We start from the raw sequence: 25,022 nt of genomic DNA on the forward strand, positions 1-25,022 counted from the left end.
GGGTTCAGCATCTCTGCATGATGCCAATGATCGTAGGGTTGAATCTCAGCTGAAATCTATATTTGCAGCTGCGGGTTCTTCCTTTAGACCCACATTTGCTTCAGCTTGGGTGGCTAAAGCCATGGAAACATGGGCAGACCAGTTGGCAGAGGCCTTACAGGACTCTGACTTACTCCCCCTGGCTTTGCATTTAAAGGAGGCATCAGGGTACCTTTATGAGGCGGGCCAGAATACTGCAGATGTTTCATCTTCTATCCAGGCTGCATCAATTTCTGCAAGAAGGACGTTATGGCTGAAATCCTGGGAAGGGGATGCAGAATCAAAAAAGTCAGTGGAAATCATTCCTTTTTCTGCTGCAGGTTTGTTCGGCCTGGAATTGGATACCCTGATCGCACAGGCAACGGGGGGCAAAGACCATTCCTTGCCGGTATTCCCTAGTAGGAGCCGTAACCCTCGGGTCAGTTCCTTTCGCCAGCCCTTTCGGGGGACTTCCTTACCTAGGGGTCAGCCCTTCAGAGGCAGGCATCCCAATTCTTGGGGCTCCTCTGCCAGGGGAAGATCCTCGTTTGCAGGTAGGCGTCATACTCCCAAGTCCCAGGAGAAGCCTGCATCCTGACGTCCACCCTGTTCCTTTAGAGGGGGTGCCTGTGGGGGGACGTCTGTCTTTGTTTCAAGAACAATGGACAGCGTCCTCTCCAGATCCTTGGATTCGGGGCATTATATCAGAGGGGTACAGGATAGATAGACCTATTGGGCACAGCTCCACATCGTTTCTTCTTGACCCTGTTACCCCGAGATCCATCAAGACGCCAGGCAATACAGGATTGTGTCGCCTCTCTTCTTTCTCAGAGAGTTATCAGCAGGGTCCCAAACTACCAGAATGGACAGGGCTTCTATTCAAACCTGTTTCTGGTCAAGAAGCCGGACGGCCCGTCGAGAAGATCAGTTCTTTTCAGAGTATAACAACTCAGGTCTTGTGCATGCGGTTGCTGGGAAAGATGGTAGCCTCCTTCGAGTCCCTTCCATTCGGTCGAGCTCATTCCCAATGTTTTCAGTGGGATCTATTAAGCAAATGGTCAGGATCCCAACTACGCTTGGATCTCCAGAAAATATCTCTATCCCCAAGGACGATAGAATCGCTCCAGTGGTGGCTAGTCCTGGATCACTTGAGCGTGGGCAGGTCCTTCGCTCCATGCTCATAGATCATAGCCACGATGGACGCCAGTCTAAAAGGTTGGGGGGCGGTAATCCTGCACCTCCGACTCCAGGGACTTTGTTCGGTTCAGAAAGCAGCCTTATCTATCAATGTGCTGGAGCTGAAGGCTATTCTTTTAGCCCTCCGGGGGGCCCAGTCCCTCCTCCAGAACCACCCGGTCAGAGTCCAGTCCGACAATGCTACAGCCGTGGCATATGTCAACAGGCAGGGAGGAACCAAGACTGTAGCTGCAATGAAGATTGCCGCTCAAATTTTGGTTTGGGCAGAACAATATGTCCCTGCCATCTCCGCAGTTTTCATTCCAGGAATAAGAAATTAGGAGGCAGACTACTTAAGTCGAAACCAGATGATGCCGGGGGAGTGGTCACTCCATCCGGAAGTTTTCCAGTCCCTGGTTCAGAGGTGGGGTCTTCCGGACCTAGATCTCATGGCCTCCAGACACAACAGAAAGGTTCACAGGTTCTGCGCAAGGGCAAGAGACCCCTTAGCGGTGGCAGTGGACGTCATGACGATGTCATGGGAATTCAGGTTGGGATACCTATTTCCTCCGATTCCCATGCTTCCTCGGGTACTCAGACGAGTAAGACAGGGGGGTCTGCCAGTAATTCTGATAGCTCCCTCATGGCCGCGCCGACATAATCTCTATAGCGGAAGGACGAGGAATTCCTCTTCCATCTCGAGACGACCTGCTTCTGCAGGGTCCCTTCCGTCACCAGAATTTACCTCAGCTCAGTTTAACGGCATGGCTGCTGAAGCCAGCCTCTGGAGGGCTAGAGGTTTTTCCCCCAGAGTAGTTGACACTTTAATGTGAGCCAGAAAGCCAGTTTCAGCTCGCATATATCATCGGATTTGGAGAGCTTACATCAGATGGTGCGAAAATAGGACATGTCCCTCGTCTTCCTTTCGTCTCCCTCGCTTGTTTGCTTTCCTTTAGAATGGCCTGGAGGCAGGGCTTCGATTAGGTTCCCTTAAAGTTCAGGTATCGGCTTTTTCAGTGTTTTTTCATCTGAAACTAGCGGATTTACCAGATATCAGGACTTTCCTTCAGGGAGTCCTGCATATTTAACCTCCCTATGTTCCGCCTACAGCACCATGGGATCTTAACCTGGTGCTGGATATGCTTAAAGGACCTCCCTTTGAACCTTTTAATTGGCGCAGATTTGAAGTGGTTGACCTGGAAGGTCCTCTTTCTTTTGGCTATTGCATCTGCGCGTAGGGTGTCGGAACTAGGAGCTCTTGCCGGGAACCATATTTGGTTTTCCACGACGACAGAGCGGTGTTGAGAACCCTTCCTTCCTTCGTTCCTAAGGTAGTTTCGACCTTTCACCTGAACCAGGAAATTGTAGTTCCGGTCTTTTCATCTACTTCCCATTCGGATCAGCAATCTATGGAAAAGTTAGATGTGGTTAGGGCTCTACGCATTTATGTCAAAAGAACTTCTCTGATTAGACGTACCGATTCTCTATTTGCTCTTTATGATGCCAATAAGAGAGGCTGGCCAGCCTCTAAACAGTCCATTGCAAGATGGATTACGGCAACCATTAAACAGGCTTACATAAGGGCTAACCGTCCTGTGCCGGAGAGACTAACCGCCCATTCCACCAGATCGGTAGGGGCGTCGTGGGCAGCAAGAAATGGGGCTTCTGCAGACCAGCTTTGCAGGGCAGCCACCTGGTCTTCTGTCCATACATTTACAAAATTTTACCAGTTTAATGTATTTGCATCCACTGATGCAAATTTTGCTCGTAGTGCTTTAAGAGCGGGATTTTCAGAGTAGTCCCACCCTTAGGGGGCTGCTTTAGAACGTCCCCATGGTAAAGCAGTGTCCCCCAGACTGGATGAAAGAGAAAAGAGGATTTATGTACTCACGTTAAATCCGTTTCTCTGATTCCGTCTGGGGGACACTGCGATCCCTCCCTTCTGCTTTTCTTCTGTGTGCTCTTGTTTCACTGGCCTTTACTCCTTGGGCTTTTTAATTAACTGAACAAGAGGGGGCAGGGGGATTGTAGAGGGGAGGGGTCTGTCGGCAGTACTAAAGTTAACTAGTTAGGTGCCAACTCCCCAAGCTCCCTCCACAACCCATGGTAAGCAGTGTCCCCCAGACGGAATCGGAGAAACGGATTTAACATGAGTACATAAATCCTCTTTTTGTGAGACGAGTGTTTCCACCCTTGAGTTGTCCTTTATAGTATCTGGAAAGGCAGCTAGAAAAGTGGGGCTTTAAATTGGCTATTCTACTGTAGCAGGCATTATCATAGAATGTACTCAATATATATTTATAGAATAAAAACAGGTGTTAATATAATTGCATATGGCTCTAGGCTGGCACCCCTCGCTAGTGTAGAAGAGAGAGGCTGCAATTAGCATGACAATAACGGAGCCTCTGAATGGGGCTGGTCGGCTATGAGCCTGGGGGTCTTTTCCTTCTGTTTCATGTCCTATCATGACCCTCTCATTGCTGCATAATATTTTGGCGCTTTATAAATAACAATATTAATAGATAAAAAAAGGCAGAGAAGAGGTAACGCTTCCTATTTAATATTTCACGCTCATGTAGTTAAAAAGAAAGTCTAAATGTATGTTAGGGATAGGCTACTAAACAGAAATGTCATGTTGCTTTTCTTAATCTGTGTCTCTTTGTCCAGATTCAGTAGACAGAAAGCTGACAGGCAGCATAAGTGGCACAGTCTGAATCTAACCCAAGGCTTCATATCTATTTGTGTGGTCTCTGTGGATGTTCTTATGTTTTCTGGGTGCCTCACTTTCTACACAGGGGCCTCATTAAAAGTGTGAAGCAAAGGAAAAAAACAAAAAACAGCTGCTCCTGGACAAACAAATGTTGCAAATGCATTTATTTGTCTGCTTGCAGGAAATGACTTGCTTCCTTTACATCTTATAGTTGGGTTGACCTAGGAGACGCCCACTCCCAATTCTAAATCTGTTACACATTTTAAATTCGTCCACCCCATTTTTGTAAAGGGTGTCCTACTACTGTATGAGAATATGTAGGTGTACATAAACAGTGTCGGACTGGGGCATGAAGGGCCCACCGGGAATGCAACACTAGGGGCCCACCAGAGGTGGTGTGGTCAGCCATCATAGAGGCGGGACCAGACACTAGAGGGGGAGCGGTCAGCCCACAAAGGACAGCTAGCACCTTAGTGTAGTATATAAAGAATGCAGTGTGTGTATAAAGAATACACAGTCTTGACCTGCCTCTTAGATTGGGCAGAACAGTCACCAAAAATCAGGATTGTCCCACTAGACCAGGTTTGGCTAACCTGTGGCACTCCAGGTGTTTTGAAACTACAAGTCCCAGCATGCTTTGCCAATATATAGCAGCTTATTGCTGGAAGGGTATGCTGGGACTTGTAGTTTCACAACACCTGGAGTACCACAGGTTAGCCAAGCCTACACTAGACTCAGAACATTTGACAGACTGTCCTACCTGTTGTTGTCACTTTTACTACCTGTGGCTGCTGGTTTCTTTAGTTGCGGCTTGTCTGCATCCTGGAATGTTGAGGGCCCTATTTGGAAAAAATAATTGGTACATTTAGAAACGCCAACCATCCCTGCCATTAAATCAACAGCACCCACATTTAATAATTAGGCCTCTCTCCAGCCTCAACATTAAAGTAATAGCACTCACATCTGATAAATAGATCTATTTCCGTCCAACCAACCCCAACATTAAATTAATAGTATTCCCATTTAATAAATAAACCTATTACCCTCCCTCCAAACGGCCCCAGCAATAAATCAATAGCATTTACGTTTAATACAGCCATTTCCCACTACCATTCCTAGCATTAAATAATTAATATTCACATTTAATAGATAGCCCCCCTCCCCACACTCAGCCTCCTCCCCACACTCAGCCCCACATTCAACTATAGACCCAAACCAACTCAGCATTTAGTGTTCTCTGTGCAGCTATAGTACTCTCAATTCACACTATATATACATATATATTCTTTATTGTTTCCCAGGAGTTGTGGTGTTTTTAACAGTGTATAGAACCAAAGCAGGGGAACTCTCTTGCTAAGCCTTGTGACAATACCGTTTGGCTAAACCATCTACAGAATTTTACAATGATAATGTTTCCGTGATGTATAAAACAAAAGTTTTTCATTAATTGTGTACACTGGTATTTTCACATCCAGGCAAACATCTGAATAATGAAAACTTAAGTTTATTTAACACAACGGAGCTATAGTACTTTTTATTAAAAGGTTAAACAATTATACCATAACAACTGAATACGTTATAATTATCAGTCTCTCTTTAGCCAACCCCTGGGCACAGTCCTGTGGTTACTAGCATTCTCCCCCTCTTACAGCCAGCAAGGCAGTCCTGCTCCAATGACAGCCTGTTTTTGGGGCACATGCTTATACAAGGCTCACAGGCAATGAGGAAAAAGATATCTGGTCCTTGCAGCCTCTGCATCTTGTTGGTACAGCAAGAGTCGTAACCTCTTGCTAGTACTGGTTAACCTGGATCCCCCTCCTGTGGAGGCTTCTGGGTACAGGTTGGGCACTCCCAATTCTGGCTCCTCGATTGGCAGGGAGTGAGGTGCTACGCATTACTTCTGGACCTCACATTGGTTGTTGCTCCACAAATTCTGAATGTAATAGACTCCCACAATAAATGTCAACAAAGGAGTCTAATCACTGCTGATTTTACTTAACCCTTTATAGCTTTTTCCTAAGATCCAGAGCATTGTACACACTTATGGTGAATGCTAGTCAGCTATCTGTGTGCAATTTAACAGTACCTGCAGACTGCAGTACAAAGAGGGGGAAAAAAAAGAGGTGAAAAGTAACCCTCATTCACTGTGGGAAACGAGTAGTAATAGTAACCCCTCTTTTTGCCACTTACCTTACCTTGAAAAGCTCCGGCATCCTGCTCCTCTGGGCGGCGCGGCTAGTGACAAGAAGACAGCCGCGGTAGAAACTCCGTCCTCCTCCCCTGCTGAAGTTCACAAAACACTACCGCGCAGGCGCAGAGAGCCAAGGCACGGCTCTCTGCGCCTGCGCGGTAGTGTGTTTCTTACACAGACGACCGTCTACGAGGTGCTCCCTGCAAGCTCCGCCCCAATGTCGGAGGGGGCGGGGCTTAATCGCGGCTGGGCCTACCGGTCTACAGCCCGGCTGGCCGGCAGGCCAGTCCGAGGCTGTACATAAATATAAAAAGAAGCATCAGATTGTCTAATTTCAGTGTACATGGGAGACATTAGTACATACTTGCCAACTATTCCTCATTGGCTTCAGGGAGATCCTGGGGAAGGTGGGCATGTGGGGGCGGGGCTTGATGAATTGCATCATTTTGGGCCCTGCCCCCTGAACAATGTCACCATTTTGCCCAAATACAGCTGGCGGCAGGGCTAAGATGATGCGATATTTGCGTCATTAAGCCCCACCCCCTGCCACTTATCTATTGTGGGGGCGAGAACCGGGATGTTGCTCTCCCGGGAGCCCGGGTGGTCTCCCAGAATTGTGGGAGTCTCCTGGACATTTCGGGAGAGTAGGCAACTATGCATTAAAGAGAAGCAGCTAATGAATCTCTAGAAACTGAAGTGTCTTTTACATTTCTGTCTCCATTACTGAAGTCATGTTGTCTTACCTGTCAGTCTTTGATTAAATCTTGGTCTCCATGAAAATGGCCACCTCCATAGGCATCAATACATGGACATAGGACACAATTTCTGAACTGTGTCATCATGCCACAGATGGCGAAGCCAACCACGTCTTGTACTGGCTCAGCATCAGGGAGAATGCCAGACTCTTCAGGGAGTGAGGGAAATCACCCCTAGTTCAGGGAGTCTCCCCGGCATTCAGGGAGAGTTGGCAAGTATGCATTAGTAAGAGTTAAATGAAGATAATACATCAGACCACTGCTAATTATTGGATTCATGTACTGCAAGACCCATGAGAGGAGAATGATATTTACACTGCAGTTTTCCTTTTCAGTTCTGTAGCTCATTGTGAATCAGCAGTTTACATTTCTGCAAGGTCTGCTAAGTTTCCAGGGTAAGAACTGCTTAGTCACTATTGTAGCTGCTGTGTAAGACGGCTAGAGACCACAACTAATTTCTACATATTTCTTACTGTGATTAATCATGGAGAAGACAACATAAATTGCGCAGTAAGTGGAAATTTATTGTGATTCAGAATAGTTGTCATGCTGCATAATGACACTTTAGAAAGATAATTGGCAAATTTCTAAAAAGTCAGTTTCTGCTACAAAGTATAAAATACAAAATATTGCAATGTAAACAATCAAAGAATAACATATCTGTATACTGTTTGTAACCACAGCATAGCATGGAGGGGTCCAGGTAGAAAATGTAATAGAATATAATCCCTTTAATTCAAAAGGAGTTTAGAATATAAAAGCCAAGTTTTTATGTGTGAATAGGCTTTTCAGTAAACAGCACATGTCTTAAAGGTTATGTGACAAACAAAAGAAAGTAAACATAATATGCACAGGACAGGTAGATGTAGTGGAAGAGAAATGTGCGAATGCACAGAGTAGATAGAAAAAGAGTTTCTTAGTGAGATATCAGCCTCAAGCTCATGTTCTAGGGTAGAAGAGGAGAGAATTGGGCTGAGGGACAGGGATTGTACTCATTTTAGCCATTTCAATGGTTAGAGTTGATGATATCAGTGGCTCTTCATACATTTATAGACACTCAATAGCCAATTCACTCTTCTGAGTCTAACAAGTACAGGCATCTGGCAGCCAGAAGTGATCTTGCAGCTGTGAGAATATGAGTTGCAAATCTTTGTGAGGAAGACTCGCCAGGAGAATAGAATGTCATCCCTGCAACCGAGTTACAATGCCAAATACAGCAGAGTACAGTGCAAACATTCACCAGCGTAGGACACTGAACATGGAGTGTGTGCCTTCCTCCTCACACCCTAGGAAGCAGTTGGGTAAGGAAGTGAATTGGGTAAAGTGCCACTTATAGATTACTTTATGAAGTCTTTCTTTAGTGGTCATGCAGATGAAAGCCCACCCTGCTTCAGTCTAGGTCCATAACCAGGTCTTGTCTGTAATGCTAGGGCCTAAGTCTGTGTGAAACCTGCTCATTTAAGAGTAGTGAGAACCCTCAGTTACATGTTTGTACTAGAGATGAGCGGGTTCGGATATCTGAATCCGAGCCCACCCGAACGGTGCCGATCCGAGACAGATCCGGGTATTCCCGCCAATTGCAAAACTGAAACCGAGGCTCTGAGTCATAATCCCGCTGTCGGATCTCGCGATACTCGTATTCTATAAATTCCCCGCTAGCTGCCGCCATCTTCACTCTGGCATTGATCAGGGTAGAGGGAGGTTGTGTTAGGTGGTCCTCTGTCCTGCTATATCTCGTGCTGTGCCCTGCCCTGCCCTCTTCTGAGTTCAGTGGTGCTGCTGGGTCCTGTGCTCTGTCCTTCTAAGGGCATTGTTATTTCCCCATTATTCCCAAGTTATAAAAAGTTATAAAAAAAAAAAATTATAAAAAAAAGAATGATTGTTATTGAATGTTATTGAGGTTAATAATAGCGTAGGACTGAAAATAAACCAAAAAACTTGATTTTAACACTTTTTATGTTTTTTTCAAAATAAATCCGAATCCAAAACCTTAAATCCGAACCAAAACCTTTCGTCGGGTGTTTTGCGAAACAAATCCGAACCCAAAACCTCAAGCAAATCCGAATCCAAAACACGAGACACCAAAAGTGGCCGGTGCACATCCCTAGTTTGTACAGGTGTGTGGAGGTGATGAACTGGAGATGTCTGAAAACAAGGTTTTAAAATAGGGCTGGATTTCACAATCCTAAGAAAGATGGTTATGTTATTATATCATTTGAGGGTGTCCTGGGACAACACAACTGTCTCTTCTGGTCAATAAAGGATCAGTGAAGATACACTCACATCACATGACCAGCACTATGATCATGCGGCCACGAGGCATTGGCTCTTCGGGAGCAGTGTGGTCGAATTCTTCTGGGCCCCAAAACTTTACAATTACAGTAATAGCTGCTGACCCTGCCACAGCCCCCCGACATGTGTCTATGGGTTGTGGGAGGCCCTGGGTGTCAGTTGATGTTACAGTAAAACAGATGTACTCCCTTATTCAGCTGGCTCTGGGGTTATATAATAAAGCACTAGACAGTGTCCATGGTCATATAATACCTCACCATTTTATTATTGCTAAAACTATCGCTCCTTTTGTTTGTATATCTAGATCAATCCTTTTTCACATATGAAGCAGGTCTTCTGCACCTAGTTTTCTGATGCGTTTCTTCAAGTCAGCTGTGATTTCATCAAAGGCATGTATGTTATGAGAGTGGATAACACTTACCTTCACCAGGACTGACAAAAAACACTTATGACTGCATTGCACTTATTGATTCCGTTTGTTTTTTGCATTAAAACTGATGAAATTCATATTTAAGAGAGAGAACCCTATTTTCTATATCTATATTTGTTCTGATCCCAGAACAAATCTAAATCTACCAAATTGTGAAAATCTAGAGATTTAGGGGTCATGTCTGCAACACCTGCTCTGTATAAGCCACCAAGATCAGAGGGTGTTAGTATTATAATTAAAGGTCTGGCCTATGATAGCTCTGCTGATAGATTTAAATCAGGCACATTTAGAGGTTTCCAGAGATTCCAGGGAGCAAACAGATTCACCTTCACTCTCAGATTTGTCAAGTACAACAAAAATGACTGAGCTACATATGCAATTTTATATTAAAGTTTACTCATTGTCTAATGACATTTAGCCAATGACAATGAAGGCTAAAGCCATGTAAATATTGTGCCTTGTGTAACTATGTAACCTCAACTTGTCCTCTATAATGGGTTGCGCAGAAGGACAGCTGTGCAAGTTTTGCACTGCAGTTGTGTTGTAGAGATCAATGTGTGGCATACAGTGTTGCTGGAGGTGTCTTACTCACTAAGGCCACCCTAGCCATTTAATCTAAGTTTACCTCGCTTAGATGAGGTAGAGGCTCTTGCTTCCTGATAGGTATTCCTCCTCATGAGGCAAACACTTGACCACAAGGTACGTTGACTCCTTACTCTGACTGCTTGTCCCTTCCTGCTGCCAACTTTGGGCATAATTATGCCAACTACGGCAGGGCTGGTTTGCCTGTGGCAGTTAAAGACAGGCTGCAAGCTATAATCAATGCCAGGGAAAGTGGCAAATGTGCTTCAACAAGCATCTCTGGGACATTTTTGTCACCTTGCACTTTTGTCGTGTGAACCCCACTAAATAAGGAGAATACAAAGGGGGAACGTGGACTTGAATTTCTGCCTCAGAGTCTAAAGTAGAAGAAAGCAGCACGTCTGACGTTATTTTTCTTCCTAAAGATTAGTTCTAATGAACGTAGAATAATCTAATTTGCTGTCTGCCCACTTTGTGCAAGGAGATTCCTCTAATTTCAGCATAGATCAGGAGCCTTACTACCAAACCCACCAGCTGTTGCTATGTGTTAAACCTCCCAATGAACAAAGAGCATTGCAGAGCAACTAATGTGAAAGTGTGAAACTAAGAACATTTTACTCAAGCAAATTGAAGAAACATAAAACAGCTATCTATTGGGTTGCTCACCTGCCCCCTTCAGCACCTCACCTGCCCCCTTTAGCCACCTCACCTGCCCCCTTCAGCCTGCTCACCTGCCCCCTTTAGCCACCTCACCTGCCCCCTTCAGCCTGCTCACCTGCTCCCTTCAGCCACCTCACCTGCCCCCTTCAGCCACCTCACCTGCCCCCTTTAGCCACATAACCTGCCCCCTTTAGCCACCTCACCTGCCCCCTTTAGCGACCTCACCTGCCCCCCTCACCTGCTGCCCCCTCCTCCAAGACTTTAGAACAGCCTTTAATGCTGTGGAGTACTCTCTTCAGCGCTGTGTATGACAGGAAGTCTGGCAGCGATCGCTGCTAGCTGCCTGTCAGTGTGGCTGTGGGCGCTTCTTACTCTGGTCACATGAGATGTGGAAGTCCTGATCTCACGTGACCAGAGTAAGAAGCGCCCACAGCCACACTGACAGGCAGCTAGCAGTGATGTCATGTGATAGTGACAGTCGGGGCTGCTCCTTTAGACCAGGGGAGGTCCCGATGACTCCGGCTGCCACATTTAAAAAAAAAACAAAACATCTCAGCGACACTGCACCCCCCTGGCTCCAGCGCCCCTATTGGCTGATCAGGCTCTGGTTGTTACCATGGAAGCATATTACTTCAACTCCTTTTTGTTTTTAGAAACAAGATATGCTGCTTTATTTTTCTTTAGAACCAAGCCTGTGGTTCACTGATACAAAAGGGAAATAAAACCCCTTTAAGCTAGTTTGCAACTTGCTGTAATGGTAACACATTCTTCCTTTTATAACAACTGTACTTGTTTTATTTCTTCCCATTGCAGTGGACAAATGAAAAACTTTCTGTCATTGGTCAAGTGCAGGACCTGATTAAGGGTCCAGGCCACCCTAGGTCAATATGCTCGTATTGCCTACCCCCCCTCCCCCTTCAGCAGGCTAATCCATTCTAGGTAAAAAATTAACTCGTCCTTAATCTAAAATACAGCTTCCTTCATCCCACCACATATGGTTATGTCTCTTGTTTTTGAAACTCATCTACACTTGGCTGTTTAAAAGGATCACGTCAATCTTTGTCACTCATTTTATTTTCATTAAAATCAGAATTGTATAAAAATGAACAAGTGCTGCTGAGAGTGAAGTTTCCGCCCAAGGATGACTCATTGTCTTCAGCCTTCACCATCCCATAGATTGTAAGCTTGCGAGCAGGGCCTTCTCACCTCTTTGTCTGTTTTACCCAGTTTGTTTATTAGTTTACTATGTTTTTCCCCAGTTGTAAAGCGCTACGGAATATGTTGGCGCTATATAAATAAATGATGATGATGGGAATACGTCAAGATTAAAACCTTACATTACTACGGAGAACAACTATTCTCTTATATTTAAAATTAATTTCAGTTTATATCTCTTCCGGTCACAATCTTGCTCTGCCAGAAAAGTGCGATACTGCAGTAACTCTGTTACTTCTGCAATTTTACTTGCACTTTGTTTTCTTAGAGACCCTGTTAATCCCTGTAATGCCCCGTTCATTTGTAGCAAATGACTAGGTCTATTCTGTCTAGGGCATTGGGTATATGGTTTTGATGATGCACTTATTGTCACCTTCATTCTAAACCCCATTCTATATGTGCACTGATGTGATGCATTTGCCTATTTTGAGATGCATAAAGTCAATTTGTGTGTGTCTAAGCTACCTAATAGCAGCTTGAACTTCTATTGGAGTAACTTGCCTGTTGGTTTGCCATTGGGTTTGCATCAGTAGAGGGTGGAGCAGATCCAATGATCATGAGATGGAGGGTGTCTATGGTGTCCTCAACTCCCTCTGTAGATGCCTCAACACTTTCTAGCGTATGTTGCTGGGTCTGCAGCATATTGCCATAATGTGCTTAGCCTCCCTGCTGGTTATAGTTCTCAGTCTCTGTTTACTGACCTGCTCCTGTGCCTTGTATCTGTTATTGTGGATTGGATTGCTCGTGTATGACCCTTGGCTTTGTTTACTGGACTTAGATTCTTCGCCTTTTGCCCTGACCTTTGCTTCGTTTTTGGACCCTCCTTGTTTGCTGCCAGCCCTGACATTTTGCCTCTTCCTGACCACGGTACCTGCTAAGACCTCGGCATGTTCCCTGACCACGCTTTATTTACTATCTCCCGCTACTCTGCACTGCGGTACATTCATAAACTTGTACTACTCTGAGTATAAGACCTGGGGGCATTCGAGTAACTGTGAGCATGATGGGCTCTACAGGAAAGGCGGCTGCTATAGGTGAAGACCTCTTCATCTTGTTCTACAAGTTCATGATAAGGACCGATAGCCATAAGAGTTCTCTGACAAAAAGAAACATGTAATCCTAAAATATGTGTATTGCTACCCACTCTTGAGATTGAAAAACAATTACAGTTTACTAAATAAAAATGAATATTTTCTTAGGTCGCAGTAAATATGATTACAATTTTTCCCCCTTTTGATTTCTTACTTTCAACATAATGTATCTTTATATTTTCAAAAGGTCCTCTCAAAAGGCAATATGTCTCATAGGAGGCCCAAAATTACTGTTAGAGCAACCCCAGACTTCCCGTGGTCATTTTCTAAAACAGTGCTACAAAGACCAATACGATGCTATGCACACATGCTGAGATTTTTGTTATACAGGGTGATGCACAATATAATGACAATGTCTTTGGCCAAGATTGCACATTTAATTTGGTCAATGACAATAACTTATCAGGCCATGTGTTTGCCAATTGGTCAGTTTTATCAAACTGAAACTGGTGGGCGAATGGTAGTTTAGATAGTTAACGGATACCTTTTACTGCACAAATAGTTGTGTGCAGCAAATGGTTTTAGGAACACTGATCAGATAACAGGTTTTCAAAATGTTACACATTTGAGAATTTTAAATTCCATGCATGGTGGTGGCCGGCTGATCCACATATTTTTGCTCACATTATCCGATCAAACATGCTTTATGCTTGCCACACAACGATCAATGTTATTTTCTGGGTGAGCAATGTAAATAAAGAATAAACAGGCAGGTGAACAATTTTAGCACACACACATGATTAGAATCAGAAATGTTAAAGTCGAATTATTGTTATCATGGAATGATAATTTGAAAATGATTATAATGATCTTTACGATTCAGTTACTATAAATGCAAGATGATCTGATTGTTCCACGACAAAAGAATCCAATCAGATTTATCCAGTTTCTGAACAATCTGATTGACCAGACATATTTGTCTTCTCGCCCTTTATCTACGTTCAGCATTATGTTTCTCAAGAAAACGTAGTCTTCGCTCTGGGATTTGGGTTTTTGGCTAATTTCCATTTAATTAAAATTAAAATATCACACAAGGATTTATGTCATGTGGTTTATTAAGAATATTTTATTATACCTGAATAATGTATTGCATTTGAAAATTCATTTGGTTACTTTTAAGTTCTTAATTTGGCATCACTTAGACCTATTTTTTCCCACACATTTCTATTCTGTCACACACACACACTATATACATTTTTGTACATATCATTTGTGTTAATAAATACAGATTCAACTGTCATTATCCTTAAATTACTTATGTCTTTTTAAAAAATATAAAATTCACTTCTGTTTACAAAATGTATTACAAATCTTTAGTAAGAAATAAAATTACCATACTCTGAGACCAAGTAAGAGCTTTATACACTCTATGGTGTAATGTGCAGAAATAGGCTTGTTCTTCTAGAATTAAAAAGAAAATAGATACAAAATCCAATTGGGTGCTATGGATGACAGTACGTGTGCTCACTGTGCTATTAAATAGATATGCAAAGTGCAACAAGTAATTCTGCTTACAAAATTCTAAAATAAATGCATAAAATTGAGCTTTTCCCTTTTGTTTGTGTTTCGGATTTATATATGAAGAGGGACGTGTCTCAAGTTAAGTGCCCACATCTACTTTATTGCCTGCCTGTAGGAAGGTCTGTTTTGCATGTAGTTGGTATAATATTGTATAACCAACTTTCTGACTGTGCCGGCTTGTCCTAAGCCTGTCCAATTCTACGACTTGATGAGCATGCAGTAACAACCACCTAAAGGGAACCTATCAGGTGTGGTATTGCTGAATGCAATAACTGCACCAGCAGTGTTTTAGTGATCGACACTGCTGGCCTCGGTAAGTGCTACTGTGCTCGTGACAGGAGGAGAGAATAAAGGCTCCCCCATCACAGCACTGGGCAAGTTGAAGAAATGAATTATCAGTCTGCCCAGCTATTAGGTATGCGCAATGGTGGGGTTCACCAGAGAAAGGCAGACAGGCACAGACAAGTGGTGTAATTAGGGGCATATTGTTTACATGGTTGTAGTGGTAGCCCTTTGGATGACTCTACAGTACATGTTTTAAATGTGTAACTTGCACAGCACTTATACTATTAATCATACTTGCCAACTCTCCCTGAATGCCAGGGAGACTCCCTGAAATAGGGGTGATCTTCCTCACTCCCTGAAGAGTCTGGCATTCTCCCTGATGCTGAGCCAGTACAAGACGTGGTTGGCTTCGCCATCTGTGGCATGATGACAAAGTTCAGAAATTGTGTCCTATGTATTGATGCCTATGGAGGTGGCCATTTTCATGGAGACCAAGATTTAATCAAAGACTGACAGGTAAGAAAACATGACTTCAGTAATGGAGACAGAAATGTAAAAGACACTTCAGTGTCTAGAGATCCATTAGCTGCTTTTCTTTAACGCATAGTTGCCCACTCTCCCGGAATGCCAGGGAGACTCCCTGAAATAGGGGTGATCTCCCTCACTCCCTGAAGAGTCTGGCATTCTCCCTGATGCTGAGCCAGTACAAGATGTGGTTGGCTTCGCCATCTTTGGCATGATGACAAAGTTCAGAAATTGTGTCCTATGTATTGAGGCCTATGGAGGTGGCCATTTTCATGGAGACCAAGATTTAATCAAAGACTGACAGGTAAGAAAACATGACTTCAGTAATGGAGACAGAAATGTAAAAGACACTTCAGTGTCTAGAGATCTAGCTGCTTTTCTTTAACGCATAGTTGCCCACTCTCCCGGAATGTCCGGGAGACTCCCCGATTTTCTGAGCCCCGACCCTGCTGTAATTGGCCAAACCTGTGACAATCGTTTAGGGGCGAGGCAAAAATGATGTGATTCGGCAAGCCCCGCCCCCGCATGCCCACCTCCCCCGGGATTTCCCTGAAACCAACGAGGCAAAGTTGGCAAGTATGCTATTAATGTAGCAGTGGGGTACAATAACATATAATCATTTGTAAATGTAATCAGCTTTAGGCTAACAATTTAGGCTAACAGAAGATCCACTAATCAGACCTTCTAGGCAGCTTGATGTGGTGTAAAGATGGGTATTTATTTTACATGACTTACAGTGATTCCCCAGTCTCTAGTATGCACTTGTATGTATTTAGAGTATAAAATGTATGCCTTACATATACAATGATCATTTTGTGCAGATTTGCTGGTGGACCTTCACATCCAGTCAGTCTCCAATAAGCATATTATTTCTGCATATACCACTGTTGTAATAAGCAATTTCTTGCAACACAACACACAATCGTATTTCATAAAAAATATCCATTAGCTAGATGGCTGTCCTAAGTCAGGGATTATGTGAATCAAGATTCCTCTTCATTAACAAGAAGAACGTGGTCTCTTTCTTGATACCCGATGCACAGTAGAAGCCTGAAAGGAGACAAATAAGTAGGATTTAACAATTAAATTAACATAGCTTTGAATATTTCAATTAGTTTCATGTAAGCTGAGGGATAAAAAAAAAAGTTAAAAACCTAACCTAATAAGAGCACCACACACTGTAGTGCTACACAAAGAATCTGCTCCATATAACTTCAGTTTTTAACACTATGTTCCATATCACTATCTATGGGTGCCATCTGGCACCAACACTAAGCAACTTGTGCAGTAATCAACTTCTCCACACACACACGGCTGTTACAGAGGCAGGTTAAAGGACCAGATCACAATATTTCACATTGACAACTACATTTCTAAGTCAAACAATGATCCCACACATGCAGCAATAGAAATCATTAGGCTTTGTTTTCCACCATACCTCAATAAATCCAATCATATTGAAATCTGAGTATATATATAGTGACTGTCAGGATCTGCCTGCAGATCTCTGTGTTGCATGCTGCTTGCATTGGCAGCTCCCGCCTCCTGGACTTTTATGTATTATCTGCAGTGCCTCTGTTCACCATAGGTGCTGCTATTGTGCCTTTCCTTTCATCACTAGGGCTTAACTTGTTGTGCCAATTATCTCTTGCACCTGGTGTCTCTCTACTTATACTTATTACTTGTCACTCCCAGTGTACCTTGCTGGTCATTGTTGTTGTTCGTGTTGTATGTTGCTGTGCTGTTCCCTGCTGTGCTCCTGGCTCACCTATGATTTCTTCATATCACCTGGTCACCTGCATCAGCTGTGTTCCTGGTATTTGCTTTCTGCATCTCCCTGCAATCCTTACTCTATATCTACACTACCTGGTCTGTACCACACTGCAATAAACATTGTGTGTTTCACCATATTCTGGGCTCCTTAGCTGTGATTTCTGCATTGAAGTGTGACAGTGACTGTTGTGTACCCCACACATAGCACAATGGATGATCAGTTTGGTTAAACAGACCCATCAAAAATGGGTGCAGCTTTTGAGGTAGAAATGACAGTAGAAATAAAATTTGTTTACGGGTACCAATACCCCCAAATAGTAATATTAGTACACTATGGGTGGTTAGAAATTGTCTCAAATCTTATTTTGATAGATGTGTATATAATAAAATAAGTGGACATGTTTAACAAGTCTGCAAATGAACAAAACATAAAACCTGCCAAACAATTTACATAACAGAAATGAGGTGCCCTGCTTAGTTAGCTCCAATGCACACTCCCCAATGCTTGTCCTACAAGTGACAGCATTTGAATCTTAAACACCATCAAACTGGAAAAGGAAGGGAGCAGAAGTTGATTGTAATAAAGTAGACTCACGGTCATAGTGAAACACGTTTCACCTATTTATGGATGTCACTGAAATGTGTGGTGAACTGCAGACACTACTTCCCGTTTCAGTCCCTAACTTCCAGTTCTTGGTATTGTCGGTTAAGCTGGTGACAATCATGGCTATTTCCAATAACAAGCACATTGTCATTTGTTAAGATGTAAGTCAGATATTGTTTTGTTGGTAAACCAATTCTAGTTGTTTCCAATTGGCTTCTTCTCACCCTTCTTTTTTCCCAACTTACAGAGCAGTTTCATCCCTACACAGATAATATTAATGCACTGACAATATCATTGAAAGGCTTCATTCTCACATGTACTTAGCTCCCTAAACAGCTGTCTCCATTGTGTGTACAGGATAAGTCACATTTTAAGGCTTCAAAAGTGCATCTAAAATGTGTACTGCAATTAACAGCTTTTCAAAAATCCTATAGCAATGGAAATTATTTATTTTTTAAAGTGTGAGATACAGTATGTGATGCAGTGTTGCAAAAACGTAAGATAACGTTCTTGCTGCCTTATGAGCTATTAAATTGTAACCAGTATTTTTCTATCCATGGAGCACTTACATTCAGATGTTTATTATTTTTCATTGCTAGATCAAAGAGTCCTATATGTATCATATCAAGGCAATGTCCCCTTATGTCACTGATGCACTGGATTTATGTATTCAAATTCTATGTAGAAACTGGACAGTGCATCCAAGAATAAGAGCATACAGACGCTCACTGCTGCATTACATGTGTTGTATATTTATACATACTTCTCCTTCCATAATGTAATAAGGAACTAAATGCACAGCTCGTGCTTGTTGCCCATTACAAGCCAATTATATGAAGCAAAGATGCTTTCATTCTCCTAATTTAATTATATAATATACAACAATTGAATAAAAAGCTTTAATTATTTAATGAAGCATGTCAAAGAATAATTTTACAAAGAAATGAGATTTGCCGACTTGGATTAGAATGTTGTGAACAGTAGCTGCTCTTACCATACAACTCCAAATGGAATTAAGCAGAGAAGGGCAGACAACAGGAAGGAAAAACCAGGAAACCAGAGGACCGTGCTGGCGTAGATGCCACTGAAGACCGCAATTGTGAGGCTTCCAGTCACACTCTCCAGGCAGGCAATGCAAGCAAACAGTGCTCCTGTAATACAGGAAATAAGGCAATCATGTAATGAAGCGCAGAATGTCAAATGTTTAAAGAAAGACCAAGTAGTGTAAAAATGATGTGACTGAACTGCAGTTAGAAATGACCCATAATAATCTTGTATAACAAGCACCAGCCTGCCCAGTCTGTTCATGGCAGCCCGGGCTTGCTGGGACCTGTAGTTCCCCAACGTAAAATAGCATTTCATGTTTTTTTTTTTTTAAAAAACATTTATTACATCACACCCACTACCCAGGGGTGTGGGAGGAGTACTAATGCTGTTAGGGAGGGGCTCACATTTTTTTGTGCAGACCCCAATTTCCTTTGGAATCCAGCCCTGTGATGACCAGCCTGGGGTTAGATGGCATCATGGCAGGGGGATCCCGTTCTGCAGGTTCACCTGCTATGGTGCCACCAGCCCCGGCTGGCTAAGCCTAGTTGGAGGAAAATCAGGGGGACTCCCGGATCTGTTTGTCCCCCTGATTCTCCTCCGTCCAGCACTAGTGTTGATATGACTGGGGAGGAGGGAGGGTGAGGGCGGTGATGGGGGGTAGAACACGTTATTTTTTTACATTTATTTATTTTCATCACTGTTTACTGCCGGATCTAGCGGCTGTGACCCATGGCATTTTCGATTTAATGTCGGCATTGTGACTGTCTGCATTTTCACTGTCAGCCATCACAATATCGGTATTTTATCAGTGTCAGGGAAATTTACATACCGGCATTTAGCCAGTCTGCATTTTCATGTCGGCAGGATCACTGTTCGTATTTCTTACCACTGAAATATGACTACCACCATTCTCTACCAACATTTTATTTTCATATATATTTCTGTCTGTGATTATATATACAGCTTTAATGGAAAATAATTGGTTTTGCATAGCAAGGGGAAGAATTCAATTAACAGCGTTACTCATGAGAATAACATGGCCCGCGCACTATTACCATTATGCTGTAATTTTAACGCAGATTTCTGCTCACAGCTCTCAGCAAAAATTATCATTGAAATTACCGTAGTAATGGTAATAATACGCACTATTACCATAGTATCGGTAATAGTGTGCAGGTCAAGTTATTCTCACGAATAACGCTGTCAACTGAATTCCCCCCTAAAAGTCTATAGAATTTATATAAACATATTGCAAAACAAGCCATCATATAATACACCCACTTTTTCTGTTCCTATATTTCTTTATATTTTGCTGGCTACCTCCATTGAAGTATAATGTATAAAAAAAGGCTGTTCCCACCATTCATCTATCGTAGACTTTGTGAATAGATGTCCGATTATTGAAGTTTTGCAAATAAAACAAGAATATTTTTTAGATGTTCCCATTTAAACAGTTTGTTCATGGGGTACAAACCACACTTCTAGTCTGTCATATTACCTTGTTCAGTTTCCAATACCACTTTGGACATCATTGAGCGCAGCACAGGGAGAGGCATCGCAGAGAACAGCAGAGGAATTCTTACTGTAAAACACAAGTTGGATGTATGAACATCACTTCATATAGAGGTACAATTACCACCCCAATCTTCCCACATAAAGATCCTCACAGCAATAGTCGGATGTTTGGGGACCCTGCTCCTTCCACTCTCTGTCTGTTTTCCCGGTTACCTCCTCTCAATGTGTGACAATCTGACTATGGCCTCGCTTACAAAATCACATATATGACCACTACACTGTCACCCACAAAATCAGCAAACTAGTCTAATACACCCTGTGCTGCTGTGAATATTCCATTGATCTGATTGGCTACAGATCGTTCTATCTCCACTCATTTCAAGACATCCTGGATATGCAGGAGATGAAGATTGAATGCAATAAAGTGCTTTAACTTTTTAAAAGTACATTTGATTCTGGCATCAAGTCTAGTAGAATAAGTGAGATGCAACGAGACAATGTCTAGTAGAATAAGTGAGATGCAACGAGACAATGCTTCCTGACTGTTGATAATAGTCTTTTATTGTTCTGTGGTGCACATAATTAACCCAACACAAGTCACAATAACTTAGTAGGTGGGATAGGTAGGAGTGCATACTCATGTTTTATTTATAGTACATTGAGGGGATCATGATATAAGCAAATGACATGATATGAAAGGTAAAGATGGCCCTGCCCATATGACCTTACAAACGAAGTGCATTGTCCAGTTATGTCACTGGTTCCTATGGAATTAGACTGTATTCTTACACATATTATTTATATTGTTATCCTTTTTCTACAGTGCAAGATATTAAGCAGAGTTTTACAGAGAATGTTCAACCATTCAGATCAGTCCCTGCCCCAGCGGTCAGGGGCTGGCTGGGCTGGGGGACATCTGCCCCCTGGGCCGCCCCACCCACACACATACACTGGGGTCAATTCCAAAGCTAATTATCCTCCCAGCATGTATTTGGACTGTGTCAGGAACCCAGAACACCCAGAAGAAAACCATGAAAATGTGAGAACATAGAAACTCCCCACATATGTCTGCTTGGAATTGAACCCATGGCCTCAGTGCTGTGACACAGCAATACTAACCACTGTGCCACAGTGTCATTGTGCCAACCTAAAATGTATGCACCCACTGTGTGTAGTAACAGATGCACTAAATATACTTGTTCTCAGATGCAGTTGTGTATTTCTACATAAGACAAGCTGTTGATATACAGAAGATTACAGCAGATTGCATACATCATGTATGAGATACCCATTAGGCCAACTGATCTCTCATGGAGCGGGTGTGGCTGCTATTACTGCTGGTGAACTCTGCACACCCTCCAAAATCGCATCAAGTTTCACATCCGGGTCCAGTGAAACTGAAACTGCAACAGCTCATTCTTGTTAATGCCTGGGGACTCTGTCCCCAATCGTTCACCCTCCAGGAGTCAAAACTTGGACGACCTTCTAGTCCTCCAATCATTTCCTGAGCCTGTAGATGTTACCTCCAAGTCACCTATTAGGGGGGCAGATCTTGCCCTCCGCTGACATGAGTACTTAGCGTTCACTCGCTGGGAGTAGAAGGACAACATATTGGTCATTTGATCAATCCATGGGCTCATCAGAGAGCCTTGTTACTTTGTGATAGCCTTTTTGCACCATCAGATCCTGCCCCCTTAAGACAGTATATAAAACAAAAAGAAAAAACCCAAAAATAGAAACAGAAATCCTACAAAAAAAACCAAAAAAACCCACACCAAAATACATTTAAATAATTTTAGCCATAAATATGCATAAAACGTCTAATACATTTCACATGTTTGGTATCTCTAGAACAGTAAGAATTCACAGAAAACATTTAGGGGTGTCATTTAGAGTAACACTAATTGTATCACTATCTGTGTGAAAATAGAAAAGGATAAGATTAAGGGATAGTGTATATTTCCTATTTACAATTTTGTGGTTTTGGTTGTTTTGCAATCGCAGCCAAGTTTATGGTATGTGGTATTTATGAACTCTACACTTCCTATGAACTATACACTCCCCAAAGCTTTACATACAGGATACATTTTTGTACAGCATTGTGTTTTGTGAAATGTTTAGATCAATGCTTTTTTAATGTCATTTTTATTGCAAATGCATTTGTAAGAACATTAGCATGGTGTGGTGTATAAAGTCACGGATCAAATTCCATAGAACGTCTACATTCTACAATCAATGCTTTGGGTCGTCTGCAGTGGACTTTGGAGCCTGTAATATATGTTATATTGGTGCACACAAAGATGTGATCACTGGCTCTGTAGGTATATAAAGTCAGCAGACATCTGGCAGCAAATGGCTTAAACCCCACTCATTAGATTTATATCTATTGGGCTTTGGAAAACAGGGGAAGGTGGTAAATAAATGATAATACACAATATTTAAAAATACTATGTAAAGTTTTACTTTAATTACATGCAGATTGTTATATGAAGGGTCTTATTTAGAGCTAGTGGATGCAAATCTACACCTGGATAAACCATGTTCAATGCAAGGGGTGCAAATCCATTTTTACCCCAGAGGCAGCCGTGTTTACTCGAAATCTAAACATGGGCCTAAATCTATAGCCAAAATATTGATATCTTGTATCAAATGTGTAAAATAAAATCATATTCAGCTACTGGATGGAAAGATCATGTTAATCATTTTTCCGTAAGTAAATTTCCCTTCATTTTCCACGCCAGACAGGAGAAAAATCAATAACTAATATTTGTATTCCGGCTTGAACTCTCTGTAAACTTTGTATCACCCAGCACTTTACTCATCACTAACTTGTCTTCCAGAATTATACAAGGGTTTGGTTTCTGTACAGTTCACAGTAAAATGTGATGTGAAGTATCAGCAACAGCTGCTGTGGAATATGTTAACCATAGATAATAACAGCTCCACCACTCATCATCAGTGTGATTTTGTTCCTTGGCTTAGAATGAAAATAAAATGTTACAAAGATCTTAGGTTATGACAATGCATAAACATGCCTGAATAAAAGGTGAATATTAAAAAAAACAAAAACTTTCATACAGGGGTCAGGAAGTTTCAGTTTAGGGCTGGACAAGATCCCAACGCCAGGTCACCATGATGACTATTAAATATACCTCTCAATGTCTTCTTTCCCAGCCCGGCCCTCTCACTGCGGGGGTGGAGGCACTAGTGAGTCTGACAGTGAATCAGCATTAATCAGCTGCACCCAGATTCACTGCAAGACTGTCATTTTATTATTATTATTATCTTTGACTTATAAGGCGCCACAAAGGGTCCGCAGCGCCGTACATTACATATACAGAAAACAGAACCAAGACACAACATGATACAAAAATGTATACAAACACAGGTGACAGGGTAAAGCAAATCAGATTATATCTGGGACAGATAGTGAAAGGGATGGTAGAAATCAGCGAGAAGAAGGCCAAAGCTTAAGAAGACAGGGAAAACAGGGCTAGGGAAGCAGGCCAAGAGGTACAGAGGGTGAAGGAACAGTAGAAGGAGCACACAAGGAAAGAGGGCCCTGCTCATGAGAGCTTACAACCTACATCCAATCTTTATATACACTTTAGATCTCTCCTGAGCACTTACTACTACCTTCCTTGCTGTGACTGAACTAACAATACTTCTATAAATCATTACCGGCTTCTAACCTCTTATAAAAAAAAGTCTACAGCTCCATATTTACAGTCTTTTATAATCTATCAATATCATTAAGGCATACAGAGAGGCCTATTTACGAAAGGTAGAGAGTCCATTTCTTGCGTGAAAACATATTTTCACTCTATCAAAGCCTCCCCTGTCAGAGATAGCTTTCTCCAACAAATCATTTTCCATGCATACTATTTAACAAGGGCACCGTTGGTACAAGTACCGCCGCTATCCCCTTTTGCCGTCGCTAACTCAGAATGGGAATAGCAGAAGCTAATTACAGGGAAGAATGCTTTATTATTTGTAAAAACAATCAGTAAGAGGTCTTAAAATATTTTTTTCTAGTTTTTTTTTTCATGAAAGTGGAAGTTTCATGTTGGATTTTCTAATGGTAAATTGTGTCAATAATAGATTTATCGCAGCAAAAGAAAATCTATATGGATTGCCGCACATTGATAAATAGGAACCACAGTATCCACTGCCAAAAAGTTGTAATTATTTCCCAGGATAAGCAATGCTATTGTTACCGTCCATATTGATATTGATTGGAAATTAAGAATTATGTTGGACAAACCCTTGAAATTCAGTTGAACCAGAGTCTTGATAAAAACAGTTGAGAATTTTTGGATTTAGTATTCCCTATTCGTTTCGCTTTTCCAAATTTACATACGCTTACTTGTTTATTTCAAATGTCTATTCCCCTGCAGCCTGGTGTCTTAGTATACAAAGTGTATGAAATTGAAATTGGATGTGCATTTTTCATTTCCTGTCACTGTTAATGGAAAGATCTCTGGTCTAAACCATTTTAAGCATTCATAAGCTCACCGGTAAAGACAAGTCAGTTATTTTACATCTGTTAAATGTGTGTTGAAGCACAAACAAAAAGTCACTTAACTCTGGGAAGTAACGAGTGATATACTGTACATATATTGTGTATAAAAT

At 42.1% G+C, this 25,022-nt stretch overlaps 1 protein-coding gene across 1 annotated transcript in view; it reads right to left on the bottom strand.

The window, feature by feature from the left end:
* Positions 1-25,022, bottom strand: part of SLC46A3 (solute carrier family 46 member 3) — a 511,104-nt gene that overhangs the window by 471,750 nt on the left and 14,332 nt on the right. Inside the window, exons 4-6 of the mRNA XM_075198944.1 lie at positions 20,374-20,457; positions 18,823-18,979; positions 15,874-16,501 (exon numbers count right to left, since the gene is read on the bottom strand). Of these exons, the coding sequence (XP_075055045.1) occupies positions 16,435-16,501; positions 18,823-18,979; positions 20,374-20,457 (308 nt within the window). The 3' untranslated portion in view covers positions 15,874-16,434. The remainder of the gene's footprint in view (positions 1-15,873; positions 16,502-18,822; positions 18,980-20,373; positions 20,458-25,022) is intronic.

Source organism: Mixophyes fleayi, chromosome 2 (assembly GCF_038048845.1).
Source record: "Mixophyes fleayi isolate aMixFle1 chromosome 2, aMixFle1.hap1, whole genome shotgun sequence".
Taxonomy (NCBI): Eukaryota; Metazoa; Chordata; class Amphibia; order Anura; family Limnodynastidae; genus Mixophyes; species Mixophyes fleayi.